Source organism: Peromyscus californicus, unplaced genomic scaffold (genome assembly GCF_007827085.1).
Source record: "Peromyscus californicus insignis strain IS unplaced genomic scaffold, ASM782708v3 Scaffold_13__1_contigs__length_99412109, whole genome shotgun sequence".
Taxonomy (NCBI): domain Eukaryota; kingdom Metazoa; phylum Chordata; class Mammalia; order Rodentia; family Cricetidae; genus Peromyscus; species Peromyscus californicus.
The window spans coordinates 4100187-4125886 of record NW_026294424.1 but is presented as its reverse complement, the minus strand read 5'-3'; the positions used below and the strand labels follow the sequence as shown (position 1 = coordinate 4125886).

General features: G+C 41.2%; 1 protein-coding gene across 9 annotated transcripts in view; it reads left to right on the top strand.

Annotated features, from left to right (window-relative positions):
• Grk4 (G protein-coupled receptor kinase 4) overlaps positions 1-25700 on the top strand; it is a 103807-nt gene that overhangs the window by 47425 nt on the left and 30682 nt on the right. For 6 of the 9 annotated variants that reach the window (XM_052736153.1, XM_052736158.1, XM_052736154.1 and 3 more), the window contains exons 6-9: positions 11178-11270; positions 13042-13105; positions 14198-14338; positions 19017-19207. In XM_052736153.1, coding sequence (XP_052592113.1) covers positions 11178-11270; positions 13042-13105; positions 14198-14338; positions 19017-19207 — 489 coding nt within the window. Of the gene's footprint in view, positions 1-11177; positions 11271-13041; positions 13106-14002; positions 14164-14197; positions 14339-19016; positions 19208-25700 lie in introns of those variants that run through there. The other 3 variants (XM_052736156.1, XM_052736157.1, XM_052736159.1) reach the window with 3 other exon arrangements.

The following is a 25700-nucleotide window of genomic DNA, read 5'->3' as shown; positions in this document are numbered from 1 at the left end:
ACTTATTTGTATGGATCTTAGCCGCTACCAGACCGGTCTGTGTCTCTCAAGGCAGTTTGAGAATGAGTGGGTGGAGTTAAGGTGAGTTAGGGCGAGAGTCATAGAAGTCGCCCAAGCCTGTGCATTTGAGCCCGCCCACTGCCGGAAGAAGTCAGACAGAAAAGGTTACATGTGGCAGACGCAGAAATGGGGAGGGAGAAGGGTTTAGAGCTTTAGCAGAAAGCTTGAGGATAAAGTAACTCTTTTATTTGTCCATTCACTGGCAGAAGTTTCCACGATGCTGTTATGCAGCCATATTTACCGGTATCCACCCCATCCACCAATGTAAGTGGTAAATGTATCCGCCCCTTTGTCCCATGGCTGTAGCCGAGAGAAAAATAAAAAATTAAAATAACAAACCAGGATCAGACTCCAATCCCGGGCGTCCCTGAGGAGTGAAGAGAAATCTGTGAATCAGCTCAAGTTAGCCATCCTCTTTGTCACGGGATGGTAAGGGCTGCTGTGGCTGTGCTGCAGTTGGTCCACTGTTGGACCCGAGGCAGCATTGACCCCCTCGTCAGGAGTGAAAATGTGCCTGCCGTTGCCAGTGCAGCCTGAGGACAACCCCTGGGGTGTCCGTTGCAAAGAATATAGCTCAGACTACAGCCATGAGAATGGTCGGATTTACTCACTGTGGTGAAGAATCATGGCAGTAGCAGTAGTAGTAGCTGTGTATGGGTCCAGTGGAGGAGAGGGACGAGCGTGTGCTCACTGTCTCTCGGTCTCGCTGGATGGGGGAGGAGGCAGCAGCGGTCACAGCAGGTCCTGGGTGGTCTATCCGAGTCACGGCACCAATGTTGGTTAAGCAGCGGTGCTCGTGGCTGGCCGCCGTCTGACAGATGTTGCAGTGGCGGAAGAATCATGAGCCATGGTTACCTTTCTAGAGCTTTATTGGGAGAGAAAGGGAGAGAGAGAGAGAAAGAGAGAGAGAGAGAGAGAGAGAGAGAGAGAGAGAGAGAGAGAGAGAGAGAGAGAGAGACCACGTAGAGGAGGGAGAATATGGAAGGAGAGGCGATATGGAAAGAGGGGGCACAGAGAGGGCACGCCTGCTTTTTAGGCTGGGACGCCGTTGCAGGCTGGTGATGTAATTAAGGACATAATCCTTATACTTTCCTTCCCTCTTCTCTGTTGGGAAGACTTCCCTTTTTATTTCCTTTCTTTCTCTTTTTTCTATTGAGATGGGCCTTTTTCATGATTTATTCCTTGTCTCAGGAGCCATTCTATTTCTATCTTTAATGCTTGTAAAAATTGCGCAGTTACCACTTTTTCTTTTAACAAGTGTTTTAGCAACTGTACATTTTGTTGCTCCTGAGATGGGGGAATTTAAATTTGCCAAGACTCTGCTAATTCTGGAGTCTTCTTACCCTGAGAGCAAACTTCCTCCAGTCCTTAATGTGTCTGGATCCATTGTTCTTCTTCAAGCCCAAGTTGGCACGCCAAATGTTATATATCAGGTGGGGGTTCACACAGGTCTGTGGAAAGTAGGCACAGAGGCAGTCTAAGGATGAAATTTTTAGCCTTTCTAGCTGCAGGGTGATTGGTCTCTTGTAGACTGACTCACTGTAGTTTAGCAAAGGGCCCTTTTATTATTATATAATTTACATCGTTAGCAAGTCAATTCCATATTCTGAAACCTCTTATCTATGCCCCCACAAAGGGACAATACCAAATGAAAATTCTCAGTTAAAAGACATCCTGTTTTGCCCCCAACCAAGTTTTGCATAGGCTTTGAACCCCTAGGAAACACTCAGATAAGACGACTTCAAACAGAAGGTACCTGAGACAAAAGGTAGCAATCACAAAATGCAGATTAAATCTAGGTCCTAACACTCCAGAATCAAACCAGCTGCAGAAATCTGCAGGAACTCCCCCAACACTGGGGTAGATACTTAATCTGGTTATATATTTGCCTTTCCTGCACATATTGGTTCTGTGAAAACTACTGTCCATGGATTTGCAGAATACCTTATCCACCATCATGGCGTTCCAAACCATATTGTTTCTGACCAAGGAACTCACTTCTAGTGAAATGAGACAGTGGGCCCACAATCATGGAATCCACTGGTCTTACCATGTTCCCTACCATCCTGAAGCAGCTGGCCTGATAGAAAGATGGAATGGCCTTTTGAAGACACAGTTACAGAGCCATTTAGGAGACAGTAGTCTGGAGGGCTGGGGCAGGGTTCTCCAGAAGGTGGTGTATGCTTTAAATCAGCATCTAATATATGATATAGTTTCTCTCATAGCCAGAATCCATGGGTCCAGGAAATAAGAGTTAGAAAAGGGAATAGTTCTACTCACTATCACCCCTAGTGACTCACTAGGAAAAATTTTGCTTCCTATTTCTGTGACCTCAAGTTCTACTAGCCTAGAAGTTTTGGTTCCAGAGGGGGAAGCACGCCTGCCAGGAGACAGAACTGGAAGCTCAGACTTCCCCCTGGGCTACTAATGATCTTTAACCAATAGGCTAAGAAAGGAATAACTGTGTTAGGAGGGGTAATGGGTCCAGATTAACACGAGGAATCTGGATTGCTTACCATTGGATTGCTTCTTCACAATGGAGGTAAGAAAGTTTATGTCTGGAATGCAGGAGGTCCTTTAGGGCATCTCTTGGTGCTACTATGTTCTGTGACTACACTCAGTGGGGAACTACAGAACCCAATCCTGGCAAGGTGACAAAGGGCACAGACCTGTCAGTAATGGAGGTATGGAACACTCCAGGAAAAGAGCCAAAACCAGCTGGGGTGCTTGCTGAGGGTAGAGGAAATATAGAATGGTTAGTACAGGAAGGCTAAGGCCACGTGATGAGTTTCAAAACAAAGATTATAATTGACATGAGTGTTTCTGTCATGTTTTGTTAAGAATGTGTTTGTGTAGCTACTTATGTGAGAATGGAGCCTAAAGATGAGGTGGACTAAAGTCTCATGCAATAGCCTACTTTATTCAGAATACTGGCAATTTATCTCCTGGGCGTTAAGGACAATCATATTAGTGAGATGTTCAACACAAGGAACAACATGCTTTTCCATAGAGACATATAAACAAATAACAATAATCAGTTGTAATGAATAATCTAAAGTAAACTCATTTCTGTCTGTTATACATGGGAGGGGCATGACAATGCATTCCAAGAACACATTTGTGTTTTTGAAGAAACAGGTCATAAAGCTTGTTTTCTTAGAAGCACTTATAATTCCCTTCACACTACTCCATTCTTGGACCATGTTGCAACAGTTAATCATATTTAAGTTTTGAGATACTAAAAGAATATCCCTCAAAGGGACTTTGCCACCTATACTAAAATTTATAATGTGTTTGTAATTATACATGGGATAAATATATCATGTTAGGCATAATCATGACCTGGCTATTGTTTTCATTTGGAAATTATGACAAAAGGAGATATGATTGTGTGTCAAGTTGATGTGGTGGACTTGTAATGGCTATTCTTGGTTGTCAACTTGTCTACGTCTGTAATTAACTAAAACACAAGTGTTGGGTACACCTGTAAGGGATTTTTCTTAATTAAATCATTTGAAATGAGAAGATCCACACTAAATCCAGATCTTATGAAGTGGGAAGATGCACCTTAAATCTGGACCACACATTCTAGTGGTAACCTATATAAAGGACATGGAAGAAGGAAGCTCCTGCTCTTTGCCTGCTTGCCCTCACTCTCTCTGGGAATTTTTTCCTTTCACATTAGAGCCTGTTTCTTTGGAATTCTAATATATGCTGAAGACCACATGAGACATCCAGCCTTGTGTGATGGTTATGATAAACGGCACTGGTGGCGGCACTAGTTATCGGCGGAAAAGTCACGGGCCACGGCCACACTGCTAAGAGTTATAAAGAGCTTTATTTGAAAGAAAGAAGGGATAGGAGGGAGGAGAGCCAGGCCTGGACAGAAAGGAAGGTGGTGGGAGCAAAGGGAGAACACAGAGTGTGGGGGTCTGAGTCAGGCTTTTTAAGATGGGGATTGCGTGGCCACGAGGTGGGTACCACCCCGCTGATGATGTAAGACATAAGACGACACAGGACCCCAAGCTGCGCATGTACAGAATCCTAACATTGTGAACTGAACAACTACTGTATTCTTGATTTTCTGTTGTTGAACTAGCTAGACCACAAGCCTGTGAGCCACTCTTGTACATCCCATATATTCATTCTACCAGTTCTGTTCCTCTAGAGAACCCCGACTATACAGGAGGACAATAATGAAGACAAATGAGTGAGCTTTAGAGATGCTTAGGAGACTGAGGCAATGGTAGAATCCACAGACTTTTGGGGTTTTGAGGTGTGTTTGAATAATCAAACAAAGTTGAGAAATAAATAGTTGAATCACCCATGTCACCTGAGAGGCAGAGAGACTGGATCTGAGGCTTAGGAGTGACTGATGTTATAGGTCCTTTGGCAGAAAATAATTAATGAAGAGAGACTGTAGACATCTCTACCTCTTCATCCCTGACATTCTTCAATTCAGTATGATAGCTCTCCCCTCCTTCTACCATTGGAGGACCTTTGTCACCTTGATTAGAACTGTGTTGGTGGAGGGAAGATACAGACACCAAACCACATGCATTGGAGAGTGCTGTACAATAAAGAAGCCATACCCTAGTGTTTGAGACAGGCTGTATGTTAGGGGTGGGAATGAGAAAAGGGTGGTCAGTTCAGAAGGGTGGGCTATTTTCAGTAGCTATGGAAATAAGAGTAAAAACTTCATTTTTGACTCCTGGTGGTATTGCCATGTGTCATGTAAGAGCTTTCAGTTACTAACAGATTACACACATGATGGTGAGCCCATAAGATTGTATTGCCTAGTGATGTGGTAAGCATCAGTTTATGTAAGCACTATGTGATGTTCAGACAGCAACAAACTCCTAACTATCAGCATGTAGCCCTAATCCATTTATTTATTTATTTATTTGTATGTTTGTTTGTTTGTTTAATTATTTAATTTTTTTTTCTTGAGACAGTTTCTCTGTGTAGCCCTGGCTGTCTCTCTGTAGACCAGGTTGGCCTTGAACTCATAGAGATCCACCTGCCTCTGCCTCCCAAGTGCTGGGATTAAAGGTGTATGACACCACCACCCAGCTCCTAACCATTATTAAATGACTGGTAATTACTTAAATTTTTTTTATAAATCTTTTATTTATTTATTTTAAGATTTTTTTGCTGTAGGATGGTCTGTATGTCAAATGCTCTGATTGGTCAATAAATAAAACACTGATTGGCCAGTGGCCAGGCGGGAAGTATAGGCGGGACTAACAGAGAGGAGAATTGAGAGAACAGGAAGGTGGGAGGAGACACTGCCAGCCGCCGCCATGACAAGCAGCATGTGAAGATGCCGGTAAGCCACAAGCCACGTGGCAAGGTATAGATTTATAGAAATGGATTAATTTAAGATATAAGAACAGTTAGCAAGAAGCCTGCCATGGCCATACAGTTTGTAAGCAATACAAGTCTCTGTGTTTACTTGGTTGGGTCTGAGCGGCTGTGGGATTGGCGGGTGACAGAGATTTGTCCTGAGTGTGGGTCAGGCAGGAAAACTCTAGCTACATTTTTTTTTTTTTATGTATACAGTGTTCTGCCTGCATGTATGCCTGCAGGCCAGAAGAGGGCACCAGATCTCATTACAGATGGTTGTGAGCCACCATGTGGTTGCTGGGAATTGAATTCAGGACCTCTGCAAGAACAACCAGTGCTCTTAACCTCTGAGTCATCTCTCCAGCCCCATAATTAGTTAAATTTTTTTTTTTTTGGTTTTTCGAGACAGGGTTTCTCTGTGTAGCTTTGCGCCTTTCCTGTATCTCGCGCTGTAGCCCAGGCTGGCCTCGAACTCACAGAGATCCGCCTGGCTCTGCCTCCCGAGTGCTGGGATTAAAGGCGTGCGCCACCACCGCCCGGCTTAGTTAAATTTTTTTAAAAAAAATATTTAATTATTGTTGTTATTTGTGTGTATAGTGTGTGCATACCATGACACACATGTAGAGGTGAGAACTTAACAGGAGTCAGTTCTCTCCTTATACTGTAGGGTCTGGGGATCAAACGCAGGTCACTAGGTTTGGTTACAAACACCTTCACCCACAGAGACTTTTAAAGACCTTCTTATACATTTTTTTAAAGCCCAAGCAAGTTTTCAAATCTCTTTAGCTTATTTTGGTCTGTCTTGATGTTGTAAGTGGGAGAGCAGACCTCTAAAGAGAGTTAATTTCCTCATTTATTTATTCAACATAAAGTTAAGATTTCTCAGTAAGATACTTAGGTTCTAATCAAAAAATCAAGGTTCCCCATCTACTCTGGCTGCTTCTTGAGGTATAGCACTCTGCATGCTAAGGATGTGAATGGTTTAGATGTTAATTCCCTTCATTAGGAAATTAAATTAGCACTCCTATGCCCACAGATGGATAAATGGTTTCTACCTCTTCTTTTCTTTTCTTTTTCTTTCTTTCTTTCTTTTTTTTTTTGAGACAGGGTTTCTCTGTGTAGTTTTGGTGCCTTTATTGGAACTCACTCTGTAGCCCAGGCTGGCCTCAAACTCACAGAGATCCACCTGCCTCTGCCTCTGAAGTGCTGGGATTAAAGGCGTCCGCCGCATCCACCGCCACTGCCGCCACCACGACGACCACCACCACCACCACCACCACCACCACCACCACCACCACCACCACCACCACTACCGGGCTTTGCCTCTTCTTTTCTAGCCAGGCATGATATTAGAGTAGATGTTTTCTGAAAAACAAAACAAAAAAATTTTTTTGAGACAGGTTCTCAATGTACATATAGCCCTGACTGGCATGAAACTCACTATATAGACCAAGCTGGCCTTGAACTCATAGAGATCCATCTGGTTTTGTTTCCTGAGTGCTTGGATTGAAGGTAGAACCACCATTCCAGGAAAGATTTTTAATTTTGTCATCATTTGCTTGTTCTCACTGAATATTCAAATTCCTGATGTTCTAGTGAATTGAACATCGTTTAAAAATATTTATTTATGAGCAAGAACAACAATAGACATACCAATATAACTGGAGTAAAGCCACAAGGCTTCAACACTGCACCAAGAACTACAGGCAATTAAGGAATGCTGAGAGTGGGAGAAAGTTTTCCCCAGGGAAGAGCACACCAATTGGTTATCCAATACCAAATGGTCAGCCTTAAAAATATTCAAGTAAGTACAGTACATAGACTGAGCAGATTGTACTTATATATTTAGGAATATATATAGATGTATAAATAAATGACATATAAATATATTTATTATTTAGTAATATATAATATGTAATATATCATAATATATATTCCTAAATAATAAATATATATTTTTGAAAAAGAGCAAGGAAGGCCATATAATAAATTTCATTTGGTGGGGGCAGGGAGGGAGAAATAATGTGATTATAATCTCAAAAAATAGAAGAAATAATAAGGAGCAAGTCAGTAAGCAGCTCTCCTCCATGGCCTCTGTACCAGCTCCTGGTTCCTGCCCTGTTTGAGTTCCTACCCTGACTGCCTTCAATGTTGACCAATGATGTAGACGACTTTGCTTGCAAGTGTTCACTGCCACGAATCAAGGTTCAAGGCCCCAAGGTTTTGCTACAACATCAACACTGGACCCTCACTGAGACTCCTCTCTGCCATCCTGCTGTTACTCCGAGTCATGGAGATCCTGCAGTTATGGTTCTGCCAGCTCTCCCACACTGTGACTGGTCTACAATAAGGCAGAATACCATGATGCTAGCAATATGAGGATGAGAGGGCTGCTTACCATGCAATGGACAGGAAGCAGGAAAGGACCCAGAACCAGTTTTAACTTTCAAAGGCACACCCCTAAAGGACTTCCTTCCTCAAGCCCTACCTTGGAAATAGCATTGCTAGCTAGAGACCAAGTATTCAACATTTGAGCCTCTGGGGAACATGACCTGTTCAAACTGTAAAAACAGGCATGTATAATCAAATGCCAAAAATTATTGTAACAATCTATTGCACAGTATTCAGATTTACTGTATTGAAATACAAGATCCTTGCTATAAAAGATGTTGGTTGCTATAGTCAAAGTAATTGCAACTGAGGATTGAATGATTAAAAAAATATTGTTAATACTCAAAAAAAGAAATAATAGCATTTGTGGGGGGGGGCTATGTGCACATGCCTGCAGTGGTCTGCAGATGTTCTTTTTCTTCCCTCTCCCTTCTTCTTTCAGTTTGTCTCTTCCACACTTCCTATAGCTGAGGACCAAACTCAGGGCCTTGCCCTTGCTAGGCAAGCACTCTACCACTGAATAAATCCACCACCCCCATTTGAATTTACTTTGCAAAAAGATGTTGGTTCTGTTTGTTTTATTCTCTGGTATCGAAGACAGACAAGGCATATAGTCTTGTCTCTTTCTTCACTACACACCTAGGACATTGTTGTTAAACATAAAACTTTTCCTTTTTCTTGATTTCAGACACACCAGGAGAGACCTGTACTTTATACTTTATTGTCTTTTAAATTCCTCTACTGGGGGTGAGTCATGAACTCTTCCTGTCATACGTGCACTAAGAGGCATGCAGTGGTAATGACAACTGCAGATTAGTTACTTTGCAAATATTATTCCATTTGTCCCTCATGGACATGATTTACCACTCACTCGAGAAACTGAGGCCATAGAAATTGGATAATTTACCTCAGCCCCCCTGCTTGTGAATAGCTAAGGCAGGACTTGCCTAAGTAGGCGTTCTGGTGATCTTGACTTCTGTACTGTCCTCCAGGTGACTCTTTCTGCTGTAGCTTACATATAGGAGTCATACTACTTGAGGACAGATCAGCTGACACCCTCACATGGACACATTCCTCAAGGACACACATCAGCTTGGTTTGTACAATTTTTGCAAAGATATCAATCATGAGAGAAGGTAACATCTAAGGAAAGTTTCCTAGAGACAGGGACAGGCCTCCTTGAGTCATTGGAAAACAAGGGCTGGTCTAAAGAACTTCCTGTGGAGTATTCACACTGAAACTATGAGGACACCATTCTCATTCTGAAAATCCCACCTTCATTCTGAAAATGCCTGAGGCTGAAAAGCTTTTATTTTGTGGGTTATATTTTTTTAGTAACTAAGAAACAGACATTCCACTACCTTTGAGAAAAATAATATTGTATGTTCTGTGGTTGGGAACCCACCTATCTGCTCATGAAGGAAGTTTCAGAAAAGCACAGTATGTCTCAGTGCTAGATACCTATTTACTAGTGCACACCCCTGTGAAGGCCACAGTACCCAGAGGGGATCCTCATTATCAAGAACATATGAATTACCTCTTTAAAAATAAAGTAAGACAGAAATCATGTGACTGGCTCAGATTCTAAAACTCAGAAGAAATCGTGGAAGAATTTCCAAAGCCTCTTCAATTTCTACTACCAATTTCATAAACAAACCACAGTATTTTTCCATTTGGACTCTGTGCTTGAGTACTTCCCCTTTTGTAATATCTGGGTAACTTCTGTGATGCTTCAATCCATATCCCCACCTTCTTCAGAAGGCTTCAGATCATTTCCTTCCCCACCAAAGCGATCTGTATACATTGTGCCTTGTCCCAGTAGCTCTGTCTGCCCTGTTGTCTTAGAAATAGTGTACCTGCCCTTGTTTCATTTTTGTGCTATTAGGGATTGAACCCAGAATGTCAGCTGTTATGTAAGCACTCTACCACTGCACCATATTCCAAGTCCCCCAAGTATGAATTTTAATACTCCTATAATAGAATTATAAATAAAATCCAAGAGACAGGGCTAATTTCATATAATTTCTCAAAGAAATATGTAGTGTAAGGTGATGGGTCAGTGCTTAAAGAACATTTGCTGTTAAAGCAAGAGGACCTGAGTTCAGCTCTCCTCTACTCATATAAAAGCCCAGTATGACTACTTGTGCCTATAAACCCAGCATCGTGGGTGGAGACCAAGGGTTTGGTGGCCAGTCAATGTACTGCATACACACATGCACATGCATACACAATATAGACATAATGCACACAAAGAAATATGTAGCATAAAATAATTTATTAGGTGATTTTCATTTCAAAAAAAGATAGTGTAATATATATTATTTCCTACCATAGGACAATTACTGTACATTTAAGCACTTTTGTTTTATTGGTAAAAGGTTGACTTTCTCCTGAAATACACACTTATGCACACACCTCGAATGCCTTTTTGTTGTTTTTTTTGTTTATTTGTTTGTTTTTTGAGACAGGGTTTCTCTGTGTAGCTTTGCACCTTCCTTGGAACTCACTCTGTAGCCCAAGCTGGCCTTGAACTCACAGAGATCCACCTGCCTCTGCCTCCCAAGTGCTGGCATTAAAGGCATGCACCACCATTGCCCAGCTTGAATGCCTTTTAAATTATTGTCTTTCTATTCCAACATTCTTGTATGTTTGTATGTAGTAGATATAGTTGTTTGTACGTATGTGCATGTGTGGATGCCAGAGGTCACTATTGAGTGTTGTCTTCAGTTGTGTTCCATCTTATTATTAGAGACAGGGTCTCTCCCTGAATATGGACATGGCTGTTTTGACTAGACTACCTGGCCAGCAAATCCCTCAGGGTCTTTTGGTTTTAATCCCCTACACATACTCTCAAGCACTGAGGCTGCAATATTTAGCTTTTAAGAGAGGTTCTCAGGTAGCCCTGGCTAACCTTCCCTGGCTAACTTTGATCTCACTATGTAGTCAAAGATATCCATGATTTCCTGATCCTCTCATCTCTACCTCCCAAGTGCTAGGAATTTCAGATATACACAACCAATCCTGGCTTTTAACGTGGTTTCTGGGGATCCAAACTTAGGTCCTCATGGCTACATAGCACTCTACTGACTGAGCCATTTTCCAAGCCCCATTACTGATGGACTCTCTTTCTTGAATTATTATTTGTCTTGTTCATACACATAAAAAAGAACGTCTGACTTTCAGAGAGTAAAGGGACTCCCTTTCTTTTAAGTAATTTGTATGTTCACTGATAACACCAGAATCTATGGACTTCTATAACAGCAAATTCTGTATACTAAATTGTGTATAAACCACCTTTCTTAGTGGATACTTCTTAACTATGACACAGATATCATATGCTTACATGATAAATGTATATAATTGCATAAAATCTTTTCCAGAATTGTCTATACCTATTTGAGTGAAACACCATTTGAAGAATACCAAGACAGTATATACTTCTGTCGATTTTTACAATGGAAATGGCTGGAAAGGTAGGTTTTAATTTAATACTAAATAAAAGTAGCTTTTTACATTGCTTACTATTTGATGCTCAGGTCAGTTTTCTACCTATCACAATACTACTGGGAATCTTGAATACATTCTAGAAATCTTTAGTAGGTGGAATGCTATATAATTTCTTCCGATTCAGTGGACCCTGTTCTCTCTCTCTTTTAAATGGCTTTGTAGTAATTCAATGCAGTAGTTGAAACTTTGCAGTCTAAGCCTCTGTTCAAATTCTTACTAGCTGTGAGGCATTAGGCAAGTGACTTAACCACTATGAACTATAGATCCTTTTTTTCTGTACAGAGATACTTATGTCTATATCTTAGTTAGGGTGTCTATTACTGTGAAGAAACACCATGTGTAGACAAATTTTGAAACAGTCTTTTAAAATAAGAAACACAGAGCCAAACACAGGAGTAATAGCCAAAGAGATCAGAGAAATAACAAATAGCCACAACTAGCCTTAGCTTACCACCACGCTGTAACTTCCACAGAGAGAGCTTCTTCCTCTCTAACCTGTGCTTTTATTGCTTTCCTATTCTGCCTTCTCATTGGCTCTAAGCCCAGCCACATCACTTCCTCGTCACTGCCTGTCTATACACACCTCCAGGTCTCTATGGTTGGCACTAGGATTAAAGACTTGTGTCACCAGCTTGGCTGTATCCTTGACCACACAGAAACTCTGCCTGCCATGTGATTGGACTAAGGACGTGTACTACCAACACCTGACTTCTGTTTATGGCTCGCTATGTGACCTCTGATCTCCAGGCAAACTTTATTTATTAACATATAAAATATCACCACAACCATGACCACAGCAACTCCTATAAAAGAAAAACATTTAGTTGGGGCTGGCTTACAGTTCAGAGGTTTAATCCAGTATCATCATGATGGGAAGCATGGCAGCACACATGAGCCTATGGGGGCCATTTTAATTCAAACCACCACAATACCCTATGCTGCTTTATTCTTGCTAGGACATGCATGTGCAATGTGTAGCCCAGTATATGGTGCACAAAAGAAATACCACCAACATATTAGCTGCTATTAGTACTATTGTGATTATTATTCCTAAAACAACTATTTTTAAAAACTAATAGTTGACAATACCCCTCCCCTTTTGAGATGAGGTTTCATTATGTTGTCTGGTTGGCTTGGAACTTGCTATGTAGACCAGGCTGGCCTTAAACAGAGATCTGCTTGCCTCTGCCTCCTGAGAACTGGGATTAAAGGTATGTGCCACCACACCCAGCATGCATGCATATATATATATATATATATATATATATATATATATATATATATATATATATATATATATATACATGTGTGTGTGTTTCTTTTTTTTTGAGAAGTTACATTTTGAGGTACTTTACTTAAAGGAAAGTGTACTATGTTTATGTAGTTTTCCTCAGCAGCCTTTTGACAGGTTGTAAAGTATGCCAAAGATTGATCCATGAGCTGTAAACACATGTATTTCCTAGAATGGGCTGCTTGTATACTCATCTTAAATTAGAGAGGGTAATTGAACTGTTCTATGTTTTGTGTCAGTGACTGTAATAAATTTTAAGTGTGGTTGTTTCTCTGAGTAAAACGTTCTGAGTTGTGATTCCTGACCATAGACACCTTTGTCTTAGGCACTCTGTTTCAGACAATGTGGGCCAACAGATAAGATTAACACCAGCTCTAGGTTGGCTTTTCTATTTTAAAATAACAGTGCAATGTGAGATCTGAAACTTTTTTTTTTTAATTGGTTAGGCAGCCAGTAACAAAGAACACATTCAGACATTACAGAGTTCTAGGAAAAGGCGGATTTGGAGAGGTGAGTAATCTGTGCCAATTATGCTAGTAATTCTGTTAGAAAGGTAGCCAATCATCCACAAACATGAGCTCAGGTAATGTATAACTTTGCCCATACACTTATCTCCTTATTGTGCATTTTTAAAGCTTTTTTTTTTAAAGATTTATTTATTTATTATGTATACAGCGTTCTACCTATATATGTGCCTGCAGGCCAGAAGAGGGCACCAGATCTCATAGATGGTTGTGAGCCACCATGTGGTTGCTGGGAATAGAACTCAGGACCTCTGGAAGAGCAGCCAGTGCTCTTAACCTCTGAGCCATCTCTCTAGCCCCTTATTGTGCATTTTGAGAATAATTTGAGGCAACTTGAAATAAAGGTGGATCTTTGAGCAAAATGTACTTCTGCTTTAAGCTTTAAAACAGTAACAACAACTTAATTTACTTATTTTGCCAACAGTAATTCTTTTGCTTATGCTCTAAGTGCTATAAAGTCAATCTCCAGCTTCCTGGGACAAGCACAGTGGAAAGCACTTGGGTTCATGGCTGGTTCCAAAGGTAGCACAGTGTGGTGAGAAGAGGGTGTACTTCAGAGCTGTACAAGCCCAAGATTAAGTCCTTTTCGCCATTTCCAGTTGTGTGATCTTGTGTCACCATCTTGACTTCATCTTTGGCAGGAGAGTGATGGTCCCTCCTTTAGCTTCCTGAGGACATGAAGCCATTGTGCCTAACCTTGAACTTTTTAATTTAAAAAAAAATTCAGAATTATTCAAATTTTATATTCTAAAATTTTTGCTTTTATAAGAATCTAAAGACATATCAGGACATCCTTAAATAGACTCAACATGATCACACACAAAAACAGGTTCCAATTGCGTCTCAATAAAGCACACTATTTCATTCACTTTACTCCCAACAGCTATTATTGACAAGAAAGTGGGAGTCAGAGGAAGATCCAGCTGAAAACTTCCAGTTATCAATACCCAAATGGCCTTGGCTTATCACATGCTGTGTCCAGCCTTTACCAGGGAAGATTATCATAGAGAAAACAGTTCACTTCATATACCCTAAAAATGTCAGGTATATATAATCCTTTTTCCCCCCCTTAAACTAGGTTTGTGCCTGTCAAGTACGAGCTACAGGAAAAATGTATGCCTGCAAAAAACTAGAAAAAAAAAGGATAAAGAAGAGGAAAGGTGAAACTCTGGCTATGAATGAAAAAAGAATCTTAGAAAAATTGCATAGTAGATTTGTAGTAAGTATTTTATTTTAGTTACGGTATCAGTTACTTTTCTTGTTGCTGTGATAAAATGCTTGTCCAGGGCCGGGTGGTGGTGATGCACACCTTTGATCCCAGCACATTGGAGGCAGAGGCAGGTAAATCTCTGTGAGTTCCAGGTCATCCTGGTCTACAGAGTGAGTTCCTGGACAGCTGGGGTTACACAGAGAAGCCCTGTCTCGAAAAACAAAACAAACAAAAAATTTGTGTCTAAAGCAATTTAAGTAGGAAGGGTTTATTTTGGCTCACGGTTTGAGAAGGGATACAACCTATCACATCAGACAAGGCATGGCATCCAGTGGCTAGTCACATTACATGTGCATCAGGAAACAGAGATAAGAATGCTGGTGTCAGCTTGTTTTCTCCATTTATTCAGTATGTGACCCCAGGCCCTGGAATGGTGCCTCCAATGTTCACGATAGGTCTTCCCTCAGTTAAACCTTTCTGGAAACACTCTCCCAGACAGAGTCTGTCTTCTAGGTGATCCTAAATCCTATCACGGTGACAAAACTTAACCATCACGGTCTTCCCTTGTATGTCGTTTGAGTTGTAGCATTTTGGTCAGCAGTCCTGTAGTAAACCATCATTTGAGTCATGGACTCAGGTGCTGTGTTTCTTCACTGAGTTTTTGTGGAGTTGTGCTGTCCCCTGTTGGAAACAATTTCATTTTATAATGATGTCCCTCTTATTCTAGCTTGGCAAGCATAGGGCAGTGCTGATCCTGCTATCGATCTGTGACTTGTTACCAGTTTTATGCTGTCCACCATCCTATGCTGTCAGGTCTTCTTCACACCTTGATGATTCCTAATCTCCTATGATAGCCAAGCTCATGTGTTAGCTGCCTCCCGTTGATCAGCTCTAGCCCATCAGCATGGTGACTTTGAGTTACTTGAAGGTTCTTTTTCTAGTCCTTCTAAAGTGGGCGTCCTCTCCTCTCTGAGCTCAGTCTCTTTTTCATCCTTTGATTTTCTTTATTTTTATTTTCTGCACCTGAAGTGTTTGCCACTGGACCTTCAACTATCATACTCCAGTTGTAGGAGCTTTCAAATTTCACCCTCACTCTTGCAGATAAGAACTAAAGATGGAGTGGAGTGGTGTGAAACAGAGGAGTGATCCCAGGTTGTAGGCTCTGTGTTGTATAGTGTGGTTTCCCCACTCCTACTTAGATATTCCTTGGAGCATCTTTTGAAGTATAAAGACTGGTTAAGCCAGAGGATGAACGTTGGTGATAAGACGTCTTCTAGTGTTAAAATTTATTTCATTGAAGCCATCTATTTCTTGGTATCAAGATTATCTGCTTTGTAGAGACAGATGTTCCAAACCAGCACCTTTTCATAGCCAGCATCTGTATTTAGTAGAATGACTCTATGTGTTTATTATGACAGTTTTGCATGGAGTGAAATGATAGTCTTTAATAAAGTACATGCATCTTAGAGCTATTTAAACATGTTGTACTACGTTGAAACATAGAAACCTCAAATTTAGCTTTATGAGAAGGATATAAGTAGTTATGGCTTATGATACAACATAATTTTGTTTCTATATTTTTAGCTTCTTCCAAAGAACCTAGACATATTTCATTTTATCTGTGATTCTGTTTTTTTTTTTTTTTTGTCCTGTTTACAATGAATCATTGGCAGGTTCTGTACCCTTGAATCATGGTCCTTCCCACTGCCACCTCATCTATGTAGCAGTACCCTCTTCTGAGTTCCCACCTCTGTCTACACTTGCCCCTTGCTGTCTGTTCCCAATGAAGCAATAATCTGTGAAGGAGTTAAATTGGTCTACACTTTCCTACACTAACTGTCCTGTGGTCATCTTCACACTGAGAGTGAAATTTAACTCTGCTCCATCTTCTCAGGCACTAAGGCACCAGGCTCCTGCAGCCTCTACCACTCAGCTAACCAAGATGTCCCATCAGGCCTGGGAGCTGGGTGTGCCCTCCATCTGGAATATGGCCATCACCTCTGTTCATCCTTGAATATCACTGCTTTCTATTTCTGCATTAGTCATTCTGTGCTTCACTGTCTAATGTTTACAAGATAGAAAAGCAGAACCCTTTGGTGTTTTGTTTGCCACTGGTTCCTGGTATCTAGATTAAGGCTGGCATGATAAATGGTTCTCAGTATTATTTAATATGCATTAAGTGTATGTAGGATGGATACTCATTCACAGGAGGAGAGAAACTAAGGGTCTTTGTTTCTTGAAGCATGAATGAGAAATACCATTCATTTTAACTCTGGTCCAACATATGTTAGCTGATGATGAAGTGGACAGCATGGATGCTGTGGAGATGTCATCCCACCTTCCTCATTCTCAACCCTCTCCCTTCTACCTGCAACTTTACTCTCCTAGGGTTTAATAAAAAATGTTGACCAAGTTGGATTTATTCAAGACATGAAAATTAATTAATATAATTTATTATATTACTAGAATAAAGGGGGAAACCATATAGTCATTTTAATAGTTGTAAGGAAAACTTTTATTAAAATCCAGGTCCCATTTATAATTAAGAGTTCTAAGCAAGGCTGGAAAGATGGTTCAGCCATTAAAGGCTAAGCTTACAACCAAAATGTCAAGAGTTCTAAGCAAACTAGCTTTACTTTCTAGTACGCATCATTTATCATGTGGAGCTATTGGAATGTCTGCCCCCATGTCTAGGACACCCACTCTCACTATCTCTACTTCATATTGTATTGGCAATTCTAGCCAGTGCAACAAAATAAAGGAAAGGAGTTAGGGTTAAATTAGATTAGAATTAGAGCTAGAGAAAGAGGTAAAGGAGTAAAAGATTGTATTTTTGAACAATGTAACTGTATGTGGAGACAATCCTACACTTTCTAGATAACCAACGTAAGATTTAACTAAATGACCAGAAGTGAATCAGCCACAAGCAGTTAGGAGGTGGGCGTGTGTGCATATGTCTGTATGTCTGTCTGTACATGTAAATATATACCAAATACATACTTGTGTATATTCTCTTTTGTTTATTTTATTTTATTTTATTTTTGAGACAGGGTTTCTCTGTATAACTTTGGAGCCTGTCCTGGAACTTGCTCTGTTGACCTGGCTAGCCTTGAACTCACAGAGATCCACCCACCTCTGCCTCCAGAGTGCTGGGATTAAAGGCAGGCGCCACTACCCTGGCTCCCATGTACATTCTTACATGGGCCAGAGGAGTACATTGAGTGTTCTGCTCTATAACCCTTCACCTTATTTTCCTGAGACATAGTCTCTGACTGAACCTGGAATTTGCTGGTTTGTTTATTCTTTGTTTTTTTCCAGTTAGGCTAGCTGGCCAGCAAGCTTCATCAATCCTTCTTTTTCCCCTCCACCCCGGGACTGGGATTACAGGTATTCATGGCCATGCCCAGCTTTTTTTTCTTTTTTCTTTCTTTCTTTCGTTCTTTTTTTAAACTGGGGTCAAAACTCAGGTTCTCATGTCAACATAGCCAGCACTCTTCTCCCTTGAACCATCTCCCCAGCCTGTAAATGAAAAGCGTATTAGTAACATTTATAGTAGCACCAAGAGTCATCCCAGTCTAGGCAAAAGTCCTACAAAATATGCAGGACTTCTACACTTAGAAATGTAAGATGCTGTTATAAGAAATTAAAGAATGCCTTAACAGAGAGGGGAATGTGTTCCCAGACTGAGTGATTCAGTGTTGTGAAGATGCTGCCTCTTCTCAGTTGATCTAGAGATTAAATGAGTTAAGTATAATCACAACCCATATCCCAGCAGTGTGAGTTCATGTGTGCATGTGCATGTTTGTGTTTGAATTGTCATACAAGACTATAGAAAATGAGGAAAAACTTACCAGTGTCTAGGTATGTAGCTCTAGGGGAGAGTACTTGCCTGACAGATATGAGGCACAAGGTCCAACTAACAGGAAGAGGAGAAAGAGGAGAAGTAATATTACTTTTGATCAGATGCACCTGTAATCCCAGCTGCTTAGAAAACTGATGTAGGAGGATCACTTGATCCCAGGAGCTCAGGGCCAGCCTGGAAAAATTTCATTTCTTCAAAAAGCAAAAGAAAACAAAAAGCATAAAGGCGTTTCATAAAAAAGGCTGCAACTGACTAATAAATTTATGAAAAACTATGGGCGGGTATTCATTGCAGGTTAAAACAAGAATTACAGTTCAAGGCTAGCCCTGGCTATATAATAAGTTAGAGACCAACCTAGGCTACATAATGAAACCAGTCTTCCAAAACTAAGGATTGGGGGTATGGTTCAGCATCACAAAGCAACAACAAAATGACATAATCAGAAGCCATTGTACCCGACCATCTTTGCTCAAACCAAAAAGATCAACATCACCAAATGTTGAAAGAGTGTGGAGCAGCAAGCTCTTGCCAGAACTGCTGAATGCAGGTGCATCAGAAGTTCTTAGTGTCACTCAGTCAGACCACAGTGTGGAGAAATCAGTATCCAACTATTCACTTTCCATGCAGAGCTGCAGTGAACACTTGGCTAAGTAAAGGTCCAGAGACATGATGTGTGGTGTGTACTTCTCTGAAGCATATAGTGTTTGGGTGTTCTAATTATAAACCTAACAGATAATTGAGGCTATTGTTAGCAAAAAGAGTAAGTCAAGAGTAAACAAGCAGATTTTTTTTGTATATTGTTTTTTATGATGCTGTTGTCTTTAGGTTAGTTTAGCCTACACTTATGAAACCAAGGATTCCTTGTGTTTGGTGCTAACCATTATGAATGGAGGGGATTTGAAGTACCACATTTACAACCTGGGCAATCCTGGCTTTGAGGAGCCGAGAGCTGTGTTCTATGCTGCAGAGCTGTGCTGTGGCTTGGAAGATTTACAGAGGGAAAGAATCGTATACAGGTAAGAATAGTGCAACCTGACAGGGCCTGTAAGTGTTGAAGCCTGTTCACCTAAGCCCTGGCTTCCACTGGGAGCTTCCTCTGGCTCTTACAGGCTATCATGGAATGGGAAAGGGACAACAGGGAGGCCTTGGGTGGCATTCTGAGGGGTGGGGGTTGTCCCTTAAACTCTAGGGCACAGCCAGTCAGAAGTGTACCTTGTTTTCCTTCTTACTTTGTCTTTATTCTTCTAAGAAATTGTCCTTTTCCCTTAAGCTGATCATATAGACAGTGCTATTTGTGTAAGTATGAGAAATCCTGTTTCCACAATCCCGAGATATTTGACAGCTCTGATAAAGACATTCTAGGAAGATAACAGAATCAAGTGTATTAAAAATGTTTTTGCCGGGCGGTGGTGGCGCACTCGGGAGGCAGAGCTAGGCAGATCTCTGTGAGTTCGAGTACAGCCTGGTCTACAGAGTGAGATCCAGGACAGGCACCAAAGCTACACAGAGACACCCTGTCTCGAAAAACCAAAAAAATAAAAATAAAAAATGTTTTTTTGGGGCCTAGGAGATGACTCAGTGGTTAAGAGCACTGGCTGCTCCTCCAGAGCAATTCCCTGCCCCCACACAGTAGCTGACAACTATTTGTAACTGGAGTTCCAGGGGATCCGACATCTTCAAACATGCAGGCAAAAACACCAATCTACATAAAATAAAAATAAATAAATTTAGAAAAAAAAAAGCCAGGCGGTGGTGGCACATGCCTTTAATCCAGCACTCCAGAGGCAGAGGCAGGCAGATTTCTGTGAGTTCGAGGCCAGCCTGGTCTACAGAGTGAGTTCCAAGACAGCCAGGGCTGTTACACAGAGAAACCCTGTCTCAAAAAAAAAGTTTTCTTTTCATCTTAGACTTCATTAAGAAAATCAGATTAATCTTTGTAGTTAGAATTATCTTAGTACAATCAGTATATTTAAAATTTGAAAACGGCTTATCTCTCCTAGATATTAGGGTTGTTATGCAATGAATTTCATATTGATCACTCTCTCTGGGGACTTTTGTTTTCTCTTCCAGAGATTTACCTGCTGGTCAATCCTTAATGAAAATTTCTTTCCTTTTGAAAAACTGTTTTTGTGCATGTGCATGTTTGCAGAAGCACCTGGGTGGACGGCCAGTGATAGCTTTGGGTGTCACTTGTCACCTTTCGGCTTGTTTGAGATGGGGTCTTGCTGTGATAGCTGGCCTGTGAGCTTCTGGGGATTCTTTTGTCTCTGCTTCTCATCTCACCATAGCAACACTGGGATTAAAGATACTAAATCACCTGGCTTACATGGGTTCTGGGTCCTCAAACTCAAGCCCTCAAGCTCACAGCAAGTGTGTTTACTCACTGAGCCATCCCTCTAGCCTCCTAATGAGAATTCCTACCCTTGTGCCTGTTTTAAAAATGTACACATTTCAGAGGGATCTATGTATCTCTTGCTCTCATCTTCTCCACTCAGTTGTCATCACTTTACTTTGGAATATCTCCATCAGTCTCTATTTTCCGTGGTGAGCAGCTTAGTTCATGTCTTTCTCTTGCCAGCCAACTGACAGAGACTTGTGTTGGTCTCCATACTGCCTGTGTTGCCCCAGTGCTTTTTCCAGAAGATCCTGACAAGGCATGTTTGAATGCAAATTTGACTCCATTTCATCTTCTTCTGGCTTGGGACCCTTGTTCACCAGGTGTTCAGACCCTTTAGTAGTTAGCTTCTTACTGACTTCTCCAGCCTTGTTTCCTGATGACCCACATCAATCTCCTCAGTCCTTGTTATGCAAGTGTATTTGTGGTTTCCAGAACATCTGAAAAGTTTTTGTAACTCCAGTCTTGGCAGTGTGTCCCTCTGTGGATGCTTTCTTCACCGCAACCCCTCTTCCCATCGATAAAAGGACCTCTGCTTATCTTTCCTGAGTTATTCCAGTAATGTCTCTGTCATAGTCACTGTTCTATTGCTGTGAAGAGACATACTGATCAAGGCAACTCTTATAAAGGAAAGCACCTAATTGGGGGCTTGCTTACAGTTTCAGAGGTTTAGTCCATTACCATCATAGCAGGGAGCATGGCAATCTGTAGGCTGGTGCTGGAACAGTAGCTGAGAGCTACATCCTGATCTGTAGGCAGAGAGAAGCAGAGAGAGGGGCTTTTGGAACCTCAAAGCCCATCCCCAATGACACACTTCCTCCAACAAGGCCATTCCTCCTAATCCTTTGTCAAAGAGTTCCACTCCCTAGTGACTAAGCATTCAAATATATGAGTCTGTGGGGTTCATTCTTGATCAAACCACCACATCCTCTCCCTAGCAGTGTGAGTGCTGTCTCTCCAGCATCCCTATAGTGCTCTGGAGGGCAACTCTCACTCTGGAGTTGGTCATATCAGACTGTGAGCTTCTCAAGAGTCCCTTGTCTTATTCATGCTACAACGATTGACCTTCAGTTTTTCTCTGTTGTCTCCCACAGACCAGACACTAGCACTGCAGAGGAGCTGATACAGCCTTACCTTCAGTTGCTGAGCAAGGGGGAGGTTACTACCCTGACCATGATTCCTTAGAGACAAAGGTGTCGTATCTGAATTGAGCATACCTTGTTTGCTGTTATTTAGAGGTAGAGTCAGGTCTCACTGATTTAGAAATCAAATCTGGAGGGCATTGGATTCTGGGTTACTCCTGGAGTAAATCAGGTTTATAAGTGACTTCAACTGAGACCCACCTGTTTGTCTTTAACCTCAAGGTGAGTTCCTGGGTTGTCTGGAGGAGTCTCATTTTCTTAATCTAGTGCCTACTTGGCCTTCAGGTAGTACCACAGAGAAGGTATGATTGGGGCAGTCCATGGGAGCTGGTCTGTGTCTCCCTCCTTCGGTATCCACAGTGCTTGCCTTCAGTGATGCCCTGAGTGTTTTATGAATGAATGACTTTGAGCTTCTAAAAGTGTCTCTCTGTTCTGTTTAAACAGTGGTATACCTCAAGGAAAAGGTCTTTTGTTTATTTTTAATGTTTTATTTCCTGTTTTCAGAGGTTACCACCTAGCAATTTATTTATTTATTTATTTAAATTTAATTTTATTTTTTTCGAGACAGGGTTTCTCTGTGTAGTTTTGGTGCCTGTCCTGGATCTCGTTCCATAGACCAGGCCGACCTTGAACTCACAGAGATCTGCCTTGCTGTGTTTCCCAAGTGCTGGTATTAAAGACGTGTGCCACCATCGCCCAGCAGCAATTTTTATTAAACCATGTGCCAGAGAGATAAGGTTTTGTTTTGTTTGAGATAGAATCTTACTGTGTAGCCTTGGATGCCCTGGAACTTGCTATGTAGACCAGGCTGGACTCAAACTCATAGAGATCTTCCTGCCTCCACCTCTGCTAGGATTAAAGGTGTACAGCACCACTATACATGAACTTTGTCAAAACCATGATCTAGATAGACAATATGGTTTAAAATGTTTGAATTTTCCGCATTCTGAAAATCAGCAAAAAGGAAGAACTTCTGTGTAAGGAACATGGCAGGGCTTCGATTTATTCTTTGCAGTCAGAATTGAGAGCCTAAGTGTAGCTAGAGTTTTCCTGCCTGGCCCAGAGTCAGGGCAAATCTCTGTCACGCGCCAGTCCCACAGCCACTCAGACCCAACCAAGTAAACACAGAGACTTATATTGGTTACAAACTATATGGCCGTGACAGGTTTCTTGCTAACTGTTCTTACAGCTTAAATTAATCCATTTCTATAAATCTCTACCTTGCCACATGGCTCGTGGCTTACCGGCATCTTCACATGCTGTTTGTCATCGTGGCGGCTGGCAGTGTCTCTCTGACTCAGCCTTCCACTTCCCAGCTTTATTCTCCTCCTTGTCCCGCCTACACTTCCTGCCTAGCCAATGGCCAATCAGTGATTTATTTATTGACTAATCAGCAACACATTTGCCATACAGAACATCCCACAGCACCTAAGGGAGGTGGCACAGTGCCAGGATGTCTTGCTTCATGCAGGTACTATGACATGCTTGAATCTTGCCAAGTTGAACCTTATTCTTTCCATATATTTGCATGGGGTCAACTCCTGAGAATCTTTCTAGGAGTCCTGCTTTTAATGAGGCTGGACAATGGGAGGAAAAGGGTAGCCTGACCAGGATGGAAGGGCTTCTGTGAGCATTCTGGTGAACGCCAACATAACAGTTCACTGGAACCCACATATTTGGAAGGAGACAGAAGTAATTGAGGACCTTCTCGGTCCTATGCTATGTCTGTTGATTTTTATCTTATTTATGTAAATGAAAGGTGAGGGCATTAGGAGAAGCCATTGTGTCATAGGACCTTTTATCTTGTGTTTTAGAGGAGTACTCCATCTTTTTCTTTTTCCTCTCTCCAGAGCCCTCTTGTGTTTGTTCAGATAGAATTTTTGAAACAAGAAGTCACCAGAGGTGCCTGGCTTAGGATGGCTCAGGAGTGCTGTCAGGCAGTGAGGCTGTTGTACTCCATAAATACAAGCAATGAGCTGCCCAGGCCCACAAGTGTAAAACAGGATCCTGGCAACAAAGGCTTGCTTGTGTGATCCTTGAGCTGTCATGGTTGCTTCAATACCTCAGATACCTCTGCCTTATAACATACTATTTAAAATATTTGACAGAAAACAAAAATCAAGTGAATGAAATCCAGTGTATGTGTTGGGAGAGTCTTGAGAGAAGATAATTGTACTTTGTATTTATTATTTATTTATTGTTTGTTTGTTTTTTAAGACAGGGTTTCTCTGTGCAGCCCTGTCTGTCCTGGGACTTGCTCTGTAGACCAACCTGGCATTGAAATATAGAGATAGAGATCTACCTTCCTCTGCCTCCCAAGTACTGGGATTAAAGGCATGTCCACCACCATCGAGCTGCAAAAACATTTCTTGATTTAAGAAGTCAACTTTCAGTTTAAATGAAACAAAAAATTACAAAACAAATAGTTATGTTTGTCTGGTTCAGTTCTTTACTCTCATACTCTTAGCAGACATCCCAGCTGCCCACTGTTGTGCAGTGTGTCACTGTAGGTGTGCTTTTGAAGGATATATCTTGTCCCTGGACTCTTCCTGTTCAGTTCTCTGCTTTCTGCCTACCGTGAGGTAAGCAGGCTCTTCTGTCATATATATTCTGCCCACCATGATGTTCTTTCTCATCAAAGTCCTAAAAGCAATGAAGCCAGCTCCTAAGGCTGTGAGCCAAAAGAAATCTTTCCTCTTTTAAACTGTTTCTCTCAGTATCTGTCACAGTGACAAAAAGTCTAGCATTGGTCATTCTGTTATTTTGTTTGGTTGGTTGGTTGGTTTTGCTGGTGGTGGTGGTGGTGGTGGTGGTACTGGGATCCATACTTAAGGATATGTGCATGCTACATCCTTAGATTTTTACTGGCCATTCTTAAATATTCTTTGGTAAAATTTCTATTCAAATAGTTGGCACATTTTAAAATTGGGCTATATGTTGTCTTATTACTGAGTTGAATTTTTCTTTAAATATTCTAGAATCAAGTTCTTTACCCTATATAATTTAAAAAGTTCCTTCTATTGTTGTCCACCTTCTTTTCCTTTTCTTTCTTCCCTCCCTTATCTCTACCCTGTGTTTGTGTATGTGCACACATGCATGCTTGTCCTTATGTATGTAGGTGTGTGTGGATGTGTGTGGAAGTCAGAGTACAATCTCAAGGTATTGTTTCTCAGCTGCCTCCTCCTTCTGTTTGAGACAGGGTTTCTAACTGACCTGGAACTTCACCAAGTAGACTAGGCTGACTGGCCAGCAAGCTTTAGGGCTCTATCTGTCTCCCATCTTGACATTGCTGGGATTACAAGCGTGTACATCTTTGATTTCTTCTTTTTTTTTTTTAAGATTTATTTATTTATTTTATGTGCATTGGTGTTTTGACTGCATATATGTCTGTGTGAGGGTGTTGGATCCCTTGGAACTAGAGGTACAGACAATTGTGAGCCATGTGGGTGCTGGGAATTGAACCTGGATCCTCTGGAAGAGCAGCCAGTGAGTGCTCTTACCCACTGAGCAATTTTTCCAGCCCCACATCTTGCATTCTACTTGGGTTCTGGTGATCAAATTCAGGTTCTCTTGATTTCAAGACAAGCATTTTACTAACTTAGCCATTTCCCACTTCCCCCTGGTTTGTCTTTTCATTTCCTTAATAATGTCTTTTGAAGTGAAAAAAATTATGAACAAGTTGAGTTTATAAATTTTTCTTTTTATCTATCATATTTGGTACCATAGCTAGTAAGTCATTGCCTCCTCCATTTTCTTGTGAGAGTATAACTTTTTAAATTCTTGCTAACTAATTTTTTAGGCTAGTGTGGAATGCAGTGAGGATTTGTTAATATAGCCCAAGACCATCTTTTGAAAGCACTCTCATTTCCTATTGAATGGCCATGACACTTTTGTCTGGAATCAGTAGATGGAGAGAGGGTTTATTTCTCAAATTTCAAGTTTCTTCATTCCATTGGGCTGTTTGTCTGACTT